We start from the raw sequence: 12,139 nt of genomic DNA on the forward strand, positions 1-12,139 counted from the left end.
TACCAACAGACAATAGAACCCGACAATTCCATCCACAAACTTACAGACACCTATATATTATAATTTATATATTTTTTTTATATTTATAACACAATTAAAAAGGAACAAACAGTTTCATTGATGTACTGCCAAAATAATTATTTAAAGCATATTTCCAGTTTTCCTGGATTTTTCCATAAAAACTCCCATTTTTACCCCAAAATAACGTTTTTGACATATATATGTCCTTTCTTGCTAAAGCTTATTTCTTTTTATATCATTGTCAATTGAATTACACACTGTTTGAATGATTTTACTACAAAATAAACTTGTTCTGGTCTATTTCCAGTTTTCAGCGATTTTTCTATAAAAACCTGTAGTTTACCCCAAAAAATATCGTTTATCCGCACTTCAGATTTCCCAAGACTTTTGATATGTGATAGAGGCCATATTAACCTTTAAAATGAGACCAAATTTCTTTCTGTTGCAATTTGTTTAAGGTTGAGCTATTTTTAGGGTAGAATGACTGGCCACTACTAGTCTACTGACATTTAAAGATTGTTACAAATATTCATTTTTTTCCGGATACTATTACACAAGTGAATGTACTACATTTTGTACCTCCAAAGGTAGTACTTTCTCCCATTCTAAATATTTTTAGAGAACAGTTGACACCTACTGTTCTCTACAATATAGAACAGTAAACCTAGTAGTTATGTAAATAGTTTTAACCACATTTCATGTTAGTATTTGTTTATTTTTTGGCACTCTTATTTTGTAAATATTTATTTATTATTATCCTACGCATGCGCATCAGTTAGTAATCATAAAAAATCTGATGGATAACTGGATACCATAAGAAGAATATAAACCGGGGGCGATATGATACAAGCCCAAACAAAAAAATATAAACAAGTCTAAATTGAAAACTACTTTCAAACCTATGATTGCGTTGGATAAAAAAAAAACGCAATTTTTATACGTGTGCATGTAAAACAAATTTCGTTGTAGAGGGTCTAAATACAGCACAAACAACGTTTTCCAAAAGACCAAAAAAAGTGAAAAAGTATATTTAAACAAACTGCATTTGACTAATATATATAATATACGTGCGGCAATCGTGTGCACGTCTGTATTGCATTCTGCCAAGTGTACAATTCCAGTCTGTACTATTCCTTTTTGAAGTTAAATAAATTTCAATGTCGGTCACGCTTCAGGTGAAAAAATTATTTTAATAAGGATGTATTCTTCTTTCGTTTCAGTATCGTTGAAATCTGGAATTATTTCCAAAGCATGTGGTACAAATATCAATAAATTAAAAAATGTTATCAATATTTACTCTGCATGTTAAAAAGATGTTTATTTCACATTAGTAGATTTTGAATAATACATTTTCAAATTTTACTACCTGTCAGGTCAGTCTTTTTAACCAATTTTTTTTTTAGAAAACGGGCCAGGGATACAAGAAAAGATTTTCCCAGAAACATGCACATCCAATATTACTTTTTTTCTTTTCAAATTTCTTAGATAAGAATTTTTCACTCATTAGGTTGAAATAATATGCAGTTTGTTCTTAAAGTCATACGAAACGAGTGACTGGTGAAAAATAATGTTTATCTAATTCTTGAACCAATGCATGTATTAGCATATTAATCTAATATTGTAATAAAAATTCTTAATATCTAATAAAATTTGTAGATTTAGCTAACACAGTTCTTATCTTTGTATAAAGTAACATTCGTTTATAGTGAAAAATTGTTTTAACGTTATGTAAACTACAATTACAAATTGCTTGCTAGTCCCTCTCTGTGATTAAAAGTAGATACTCTGGTTACTTTCCCAATCAATTTATCATGAAGGGGAGATAACTTATTCGACTTTCATTTATAGTCTTTTTTAGAAATGGTGAATGGTTCTTTATATTGGTATGTAATCATTTTAAACGTTTCAAATTTATGAAATTATATTTACATCAATGTTTTTGATACACCAATAACAAAAACTGAAATATATTGAATTAATACATTTTGTATTTATTCAAAATTATATCAGAAACCTATACTTAATTATAAAATAATGAACCTGTTAAAGGGAGACAATACTCGCATAACTTTTTTTCGAATCGGCACATAATACAAAGGTAACAAATGACACATAAATATAATTAATTAACTGTGTATACGTGCTCCACCTTCAATGAAGATTCTAAATTATAAATAAAACATTCGTGCTCCACCTTCAATGAAGATTCTAAATTATAAATAAAACAAAATTTGTTAATCTATAGGATAGTGGAGACTAATGAAAGTTAACCCACTGTTAAAATATTTCTTTGAAATTTTTAAAAACTTCATCAGAAAAATGCTCGAGCCACTTGACTTTCATAGCTCATAATTAACGTTTTTACGCAATATTTTGATAAAGTAATAAAAGATTATTTGCTTCTCAAAGTGTAAGACGCAATAAAAATCGTATGCTTGCATCATCCTACCCAAATACAGATTTAATTAAGTCCTGAACATTTCGACATTTGTTTGTTTATTTTTAAAAATACCGGTTTGTAACAAATCACAAGTACATGTTAAGATCTGACTATGACCGATATCCCGATATCGTCAGGTAAATATGCTACATGTATATGTCGTGTAATGTTATTATTTTGTACAGGTTATTACTTGTACAAACATTTTGTACAAGTAATAACTTGTATGATGCCATCATACAAGTTATTACTTGTACAAATACAATTGTACATGTAATTACTTGTCCAATTTTTATTGAGAGATAATAACTTGTACAAATCATTATTCTACCTTGGCCTATTTCCTGACTTCAACAAAACTTTTCCTAAAATAATAATTTATTATAAGTGCATCAGTATAAACTTGAAACATTTAAGTTAAGTTTCAAAAAGACACCACTTCAGAAATAATTCCTAAGATGGCATGATGTTTTGAATGTAGCAGGAATCAAATTAGTAAACTCAACAGCACACTCTGGAGTTAAAATTGGTCATGGAGGCATACAAATAATAACTATAAGGAGTTAAAAACCAACAATTTGCCAATATACTAGTAAGCAGAGAAATTATCCGGATTTTCACTCATATGTGTGAATATTTTGAAAAAGATCGCTCCTCCTATCATTACTACAGTCTTTAGTCAAATCAAAGTCAAAGATTTTACTGTCAGGAAGACCATGTTGATTATCAATCATGTACTATCAGGATCACTGTACCAAATTCAGTGGACTGCGCCTGTAAAAGGCAGAAGTGGCTTACCAACTCACTGACATTGGTTTTACTTTTTGGAGCTCCGCACATTCTGCATGGTGTTAATTGAAGGGAATTTCTTCTTTGGTTAGAACTTTAATCTATGTATGATAGACAACTTCCATCTCAAAGTCATGTGTACATTAAAAAATAAAACGTTAACATAAAGAGTATGCTGATTTCACGAAAACACGAGAACAACTGACACTGGTCTGAATGATTAAGAATTGTGCAAATCCATAAAAAAAACCCAAAAAAACCAAGTAAATAAATAATTATAATTAAAACCCAACTGTCAGAGAACAATTGAATATTTCCCTCCATTTAAAAATAATAAATCAAAATAATTGGAAGAAGAGTTTCATTTTATTTATTCCTTTCAATGATTTTGTCACTTTGCACCAGTAGTCCGTATTTGAGTGGCACCTAGTTGTTCAACCCAATATCCTCAAAGTGTCATGTTTGCTGAAGTTATTACTTAAAAACAGATAGAAGGAAGAAACAAACAAATAAAACTAAAAGATAGCGATTTGTACAAGTTATTATTTTTTCTCAACAAAAACCGTACAGATAATTACTCGTACAATTATATTTGTACAAGTAATCGAACTTGTATGATGGCATCATACAAGTAATTACTCTTACAAAGTTTTTGTACAGGTAATAACCTGTTCAAAATAATAAAATGTACACGACATATATATCATAAACTTAGTCTTCTGTGAAAACTTTCTAGAATAAAACACGATTTCATCATCTTTAACGCAAACATGTCGTATCATCGTGATTTTTTTTTCTCTCTCTGTCTATTATGAAAATATGGCAGCTCACCGATTTACCGATTGCCACCTTAAAGTAAACAATCAACAAAGAAGCATGACTATTGAGCACGTGAATTGCATGTACAATCAGATTGTAATTTATTTCAGTGAAAGATCTATGCTTAAATGCGATCACCGGATTTTTAACGAGAAAAGGTTACTTGCATACGGAAAATATGTCGGCGATTTGCTTCCTCGGCATTTAAGTTTTACTTAAGTTAAGTACTTAAGTTTTCGTCGTCAAATGTTACCCGGGACAGCCCATTATTTTTCCAAAATCCTTGATCAAATGCACAACAACTCGAACAAATGCGTTTTATTATGTTTTAATGGAGATAATTGAACAAGGAATTTCTATCCATCACAATGATATCTTTATTTTAATTAAAATACGTTTTTTTCTGCACCTGCAGCGCAATTTTACCCACAATACATACAAAAACGTAAACGGTACGAACATCGCGCGTTACGTCTAATAAAACTCTTATATCTTTTTAAGTTAAATTAATTCAGATTGGTCCACTGCATCTTTATTGAAAGTATGAACAAAAATTTAATTGTGGAACTGTGTTTTTTTCTCTCATGCACGATAACAGACCCAAATTGGGTATAAATGATAAAAAATGGGAAAATCATCAACATGGGGTACTTTCAAAGGGTCGTAGCAAAAAAGAATACTACCACCATATGACTATTTCTTCACCAATTAGTTTTTTCCGTCATATAAACCCAAAATCAGGTTAAGAAAAAAAGTTTTATTCTAGAAATTTTTGGCTCCTCAGAGGTGCAATGTTTATATAGTTTCGGTCAATATTTTTGTTGAAAGCATGTGAGGTGTGTGTTTTTAAGAAATCTAGCAAAAATTGAAGCGCATTAATGTAACAATAACGCAAACTAATCATAGACACAATTGCAAATATTATTGTTACATTCGTAATTAATCGGATCCTTACCCAACACTGTATTCCGGCAATTTATCTCCAATGTAACAATGTTATTTTTTATCATTGTTACATTTCCATGTAACCGTAGCCAGTGCCATTTTTAAAGGCAAAGACACATTACAGGCATATTGAAAAACGTGCAAAGCATTACTAAAATACATATCTAAAACATGCCAGAACTGTAGCACAACTAAAATTTAGCACAAACAACTTGAAAAATATAACACACGTGCAAAAAATTTAAGTCGGCATAATCACATTTAAAGTAAAATTGAGAATGGAAATGGAGCAATTCCTAAGTATGAAAAAAAGCTTATCTACACGCAGAACAACAGCATTTTTAACCATTCCAGGACTGTAATATGTCGGACCGACAAATCTAACCTTTATCACAACCTATTTCTGGTCCATCAAGATCAAATGACGATTCTTTAGTGAACGATAGTAGGGTTGACACAGATGTGTCAAGCATGGTTGAGCCATTGGAGAAAAAGAACCAGAGGTCCAAATTAAATACAGACAAACAAAACAGAGAGCTTTTATATATTTTATTTGACAGTGACAATGAGCATGATGGTCGTAGTATGAACGTAGTCAGGTCGTAAGAAGAGCGTGATGAGGACGGCATGCTACTTATGAGATATCGTGGCACCAAACCGCCTTGCACTTTCCTCGGCGCTCGACTAAAATCAACCTTTCGGTGGCCGTGTGTTACCTTTCATCGTTTAAGAAAATGTAAATAGGCTAATATCCTAAAGATACATTTTACGTATCAAACATCCCCCTTTCACCGTCACGTCGTGGGCTATGTTACCAACAGACATAGCCAGTAAATACCAGACTGCGTATTGATAGCAAAACATCCTGCGCAAAGTATTTATCAAAGTTTGGCCAAAATTTGTGTTTGTTATCACGAAAAGGCCATGATTAAGACTCATTTTATGATTGAGTGGTTGTTAAAAATATTTTGAGACTATCAAATTTGACCTTCAAAATAACCGAAAAATTGCAAAAACTTACAAACGTATATAATACGTATATATAACTATCCAGTTTTTTGTCAATACCTTCTCTGGGGAAATTTTGCAAATTGTCTAAGTTATATAAGGCTTTCAAATCTATTACATCGTATGCTTACCTCTGAAAGACGAAGCTTGTTTTGTTACGTGTTATGTCCGGAAAACGAGTTTTACAGAGGATGACCTTCAGGTCATTCCGATGTATTGCTATCGCTTAATTTCCATCATGCATAAGTTATGCAAATTAGTTTTGGGTTTTCAACCGATATATAAAAATTATAGATCCGCGGTCATTACAAGTGATAAAAGGGCATTTTTATACCTGCAATTTCCGTTCTGCGGTCGTACAATGTTTCAACAAAATATGGAATCATTTCAGTTGTTGATTTAGTACTGAAAATTTGACTGAATTATCTCTTAATAAATACGGTTTTATATGTTTAATTGGTGTTTAAGAAAGAGGTCAGGTGCTCTTGTTCATTCATAGAATTATCGTTCATTCATAAGTTTATCGTAAAATCAAAATCACTACACAGGTCACACAGTTAAAAATACGTAGTGCCAAATGATTAATCTAAAATTAGACAAACTTAACTGACACCCCTTATTATAGTGTGTGATAACATTTTGAGAGGGAATTAGATGGTTGCTATTGAACTGTTCATTTCAACGCACTTTATGACGATACCACTTTAATCAATATGAATGAAATTTTTTGCATTGTTTTAAGAAATAATTTTACTTGAAAATCACGTACCATTTGTAAACTAATAAATGTTTTACCAGGACGAATTTTCTGTATAAAGCCAATAATTGTGTGAACTTTTGAAGCCCAAGAAGAGTGTCCACCATGCACTTGCACTGCACTATAATAATAGTCGAATAGAATGATTATGATATAAATTTAAATAAATGAAAATTATATATACATGCAACCGTAATATTAGTATAAAATATATAACAACAAACCAGTGTTTCTCTGGGACTATTATTATATTAGTAAAATAGTCCAATGTACAAAATGTATACTGATTTGTATCTCTACAATATAATAGTTATTACGGTGAGGTTGAATTTTCTGTCATTTATTCATCATCCAAGCACGAACTTGTATCAGAAAAAAATTATCTCTGTAAATTAACCTCAGTTTCAGGTACAGAGATGTGATCTGTTTCTGTGACATGTGCTTTTGACCATCCACAAGAACCTGCGGCCATCCGATGTTCAGTACTTCAGTACTTTGATTTGTGTTTATTTTCCTTTTTGAATTGTTTTGGTATTTATTTATTTTTTAAGAAAAGGGAGATGCCTCTAAACGGATTTTTTTTATGATAAACACCAGCTATAAAATGCGAAATACCTCCAATGTTAAGTAAATATTCAACAACTTTTTGACATGTAAACAATCTTGGAATAAAAGGAGATGCAAGGTACACATAAAAAACAAATAGTGCCAACAACACAAATGTAACGGTGCGAAATTCTCTGCTTTTTCTCTGTTCATTATCAAAATTTTTGCTATTTTTTTTTATATTAATGTAATTTAACAGACAATAAAACTTATGATTTGTTTGAAAATGGTAAAAAAATATATAAGGTTTAATTTAAGTGGCTGAAAGACCATAGCAACCCAAAAAAAAGCCCTAGCAACCGGTCTGAAATTGCTGAATTAATTCAGAATCAGCATCAAATACATGGTTTTCTAGGTATTGGATGCATATAAATAATGGAGTTTGAATAATATACTCAACAGTAAGATAGTTAATTTACACTTAATCTGCTTTTGGTTACCATGGGAACAAAAAGTTCAGATTTGATACAAACCATTATGTACCTTATAATATCTGTTTTGCAGCCCTGTAAATGAGCTTCTTTCAACCATAATCAACAAAAATCATATTTCTCTATATTTACAACTCATATCTCTTGATTTCATGAACGGGTCATTTGTTTATTGTGATAACAAAGTATGGCATAGAAATTTTAGATGGAGAGACAGAGTTAATAATGTAGGCCTGCTGAATTTGGTGCATGGTTTCCTCAAAAATTTGTATTCCTGGATTTTTCTCAATATCTCAAAATTCAAATTTTATTTTGGTCTAGAATCTTAAAAGAAAACGGTACGTCTAAACACTGCTAAGGACTCCTTAGTGCACTAAAGACCTTTATCTTACCTCCTATACATTTCAAGGAATACGATTGGTTAAAAGCGTCCGCGTGCAAACCGTGTATATTTGATATTATGTTAGCAGGGAGGCGGGGCTTATCTCATACACGGTTAGTAGTGGAGTTACGTCCCTTTATATTCCTTATTAGGTAAGAAGGGGGCGGGGCTTATTTCATACACGGTTAATTATTAGTAGTGGTGTTATGTCCCTTTATAAAAAACAAAACGGTACTGAGAAAAAATCTTAAAAGTTCCAACAGACGAAGAAATTGATGATTAAGATTGAAATAAGTTCATAAACCACATTTAAACCTTACAAGTCGTTATTGTTGGCATCTGTTTTTGTAGGATCAATGGAAGTATTTTCTTAGTGATAACAGTATTGAAGACTTGCTCATTTTGAGAATCACTAGTCTTAATTTCACACGTTAAGATAGTCGGTAAGATAAATTCGTTACATAGTGTGCTAGTGACGTAATACGGTATATATGGGGTCAGTAAATTCCATATGGGGATTTGAGCTTCGCTCTCACCCCATATGGAATTTACTGACCCCATATATACCGTATTAGGTCACTAGCACACTATGTAACTAATAATACAATGCCAATAAGGATTAGAAGGAGTGCGCTGTTATATATATTATTTTTACATATTATGGTAGAGATAGATATTTGATGCAAAAAAATCAAATTTTATAGAAAAATAATCATAAATAAATAAGATATTCAACATTATTCAAAAAAGTTTCACTTTCCACCCCATTTTTTTCCATTTTTCATTCAATAAATTGTTTATATTTATTGACGGGAGTTCACTTTTAATTTGTATACGTTTTAGGTCACGGATAAATGTGATTTTAATCATAAAAAGGGGGAATATTGTTACGCTGCCTCTCTGGCGTTAGAGTCGGTCACCAGAGATAACAGGGTTACATAAAAAGGAATCTATTAGAGGTCGAGAAAGGTGTCTTAATTTAAACCACCGATCTAAACCTGAAATAGGACGAAGGAATTATATACCAATAGAGGTGTATTAATGTACTATTGTAGTCATGATTTCATGAGTATTATTAAAATGAAATAGAATATTTATAAAGTTTAACATTTTATTAATGAGATAAAATACTGGAACAAGTCTGGACTCTCGGTGCTGTCACTGGTCAGTGCCCCCGGGTATGGTTGGTCTTACAACTATTCACGTGGGTGAATACTGCTCATAAGCTATAAATATGTATAGCTTTTCTTTAACACAAATCCTTTATACAAAGGTTTCAATCATAGTTATAATTACTTTTACTACACAAGATCAAAAGGCTTGATCTTCCTCAAACTGTTATATTAAAAACATAACATATGTGTTTTTCAATTATAACTATTTATATTTAATACTATCTCAATAGCCACGGTTATATTTTCATTAATTTATAATATACACATCTGAATCTCCGAATCTGGTGACAAAAATATTTAGTCACCGTCACCCACAAGTATAGTCACCGTCACCGACAGATATAGTCACCGTCACCTACAGCTATAGTCACCGTCACCTACAGCTATAGTCACCGTCACCGAGATTTAATCACCGGGACTGATATTTGTCACCGTCACCTTTAATATAATTATAATCCTATAATATATTTCACAATACTAACTTTTAAATTCATTACATCCGACATACTTGTATTTAGTTTATCTTTCTATTTGATACGACTCTTTCCACAAGTTTGAGCTATCTCCCTTGACGCAGTCAACCACACTTATTTATATTCTAAATTGACCAATGAGAATTGAGCTTATATAGAGACGCCCAATCACAAGCCATCACTCTTCTTAGGGAAATTCCCTTAACGGTGACAAAATAGTAAACAATGCCATGTTCTTCACGAACAAATATAATTTATGTATTTAAAATGCAACTAAAAGCTTGGAAAACGTTTGTAATGGATTCAAACAGATACAAACTACTGTATATAGCAATCGATAGTCAACAAGAAACGAGCATTCCAACCAATACACATCGAACATGTAAGTGTCACCTAAATCGGTGACAAACATTAAAAATCGGAACGAGAGTTTTTTACAGTCTCTAACTGTTCCGAGAAATTAGGAATCATACACAAAAGAAACCCAAACATAAAGAATTATAAGATGTAAAATTATGCCAACAAGAATCACCATATTATTATTATTTATAGCCGTAAATAAAAATCTATGGCCTACTTTCATTTTCCAACAGTACGAGAATAAACGTTATCTGTCTCAAAAACAATAATACACAGGTTTAAATCATACAAATTAATAGTTTTATATGTACAAGACTAAGCCTTTCCTGACTTATCAAACACATTCGATAACCAACTTATGATCAGGGATCATAACAACAACGAACATGCATATTAAAAATAACACTGAATAACTACGGGGAGCCGGCATAACATTGCCCCCTTCCTTAAGGATTTGGTCCCCAAATATATGAGCTTGATGAGCCTATTTATACGGTTTAGGAAAAACTCATTAAAGTAGCTATACTATCTTCCAAAATGAGGTAACTATGTGTGATTTAACAACAAAGATGTTATTTCGTTCCCAAGATAAATTTTACTAAACATATTAGCAACAAACATCAAACTACATCAAATTCAACAAAAAAGTTCAAAAACTACTGAGTCTGCATGCACATAAGTCATTCAATCTCTCCTGAACGGTTGTAACAAGCCCTGACAGTTTGTAAAACTTCGCCTCCTGCAATAACTCATACAGATAGATGTGTTCTCTAGGTAGGTATCTTTTTTCGACATTGCAATTGTTTCTCAAATAATTAAGAATTATCTTAAAGTGAGCTGGATCGCGGTCAAAGAAATATACATTGTTTGAAGGTCGGAATGGACTTAACGGTTGTAGCATTAATGCGAATACACATGAAGGATCTGCTCTGAGTGTGTTTTTACTGGTTTCTATCTTCATTCCTCCAACATTTAGGGTAAGGGTGTTCTCTTGCGTATCCTGTAGGGACTGCAGGAAGGTCTCCACCAATTCTGTTTGAGCGGGAAACTAAACATTCCTGATTGGCTCAATTATAGTCTCAACAGGTTCTACTACTACGTTCTCTGTATTTTGTGGTCTACTATCTAGAGTTGGTTTCTTTGCTGTTCTTGAGGAGTTAGACGAGCTAGACGACGATCCTGGTGATGCTGTTGAGGAAGAGGAACTCTTGTGATAGTTATCTGCTTTTTCTAACGTGTTCACCTCGGTTTCTGATACATGTAGCTCGACTCCTTCCTCTAATATTTGACTACTAGTATCTTCTTCTACTTTATCTGCCTCTGGTTCTACAGAAATGGTTATGGTTTCCCCATTCTCACTCATCAGATCTTGTAGCACGTCTTTAATTTTCTTCAGCCTTTGTTCTTTCGTCTCTGCTGGTTTACAAATCTTTGCAGGAGTTGGCCCGGAGATGTTGTTATTTTCTTTGTCTTCTATATCAGATCTATCTGTTCTTTTTCTTGACGTTTCCTTCAATGAGCTTCCTCTCTTCTTAAACTCAACTCCTTTATTACTACCAGTGCTTCTGTAGCTGGTTTCACCCATCTCTGATTTGGCATACCTATTACGTCTGGGTGCCAGTTCAATCTCATTCCCTTTACCATCCAATAACTTGATTTTCTTCGGCATTTCCTCAGTTTTAAATTTTTCTAGATCTTCTTCTGCCTCTTTTCCTCTAAGTCCGGAGCTGCTCTGGAAGCATATCATCTGGCTTTCTAGAGTTTTGCACCCATGGTTTGAATTCCGTCTTTGGAATAATTTCTTACATTCTGGACACTTCCAGGCAAAGTCTGAATGCCTTTCTAGAATATGTCTCTCCAGGAACCACCTCTTATCAAAGGTCATATCTTCACAGATAACACACATCCATTTACTCTATAAAAGAATAAAATA

General features: G+C 32.3%; 1 protein-coding gene across 1 annotated transcript; it reads right to left on the reverse strand.

Annotated features, from left to right (window-relative positions):
• Positions 1 to 11,254: 11,254 nt before the first annotated feature.
• On the reverse strand, positions 11,255 to 12,117 carry LOC139515112 (uncharacterized). The gene has a single exon (XM_071304673.1). It carries the CDS (start codon positions 12,110 to 12,112, stop codon positions 11,255 to 11,257), a length of 858 nt encoding a protein of 285 aa, XP_071160774.1. The 5' UTR covers positions 12,113 to 12,117.
• Positions 12,118 to 12,139: the final 22 nt, after the last annotated feature.

This window comes from Mytilus edulis, chromosome 3 (assembly GCF_963676685.1).
Source record: "Mytilus edulis chromosome 3, xbMytEdul2.2, whole genome shotgun sequence".
Taxonomy (NCBI): Eukaryota; Metazoa; Mollusca; class Bivalvia; order Mytilida; family Mytilidae; genus Mytilus; species Mytilus edulis.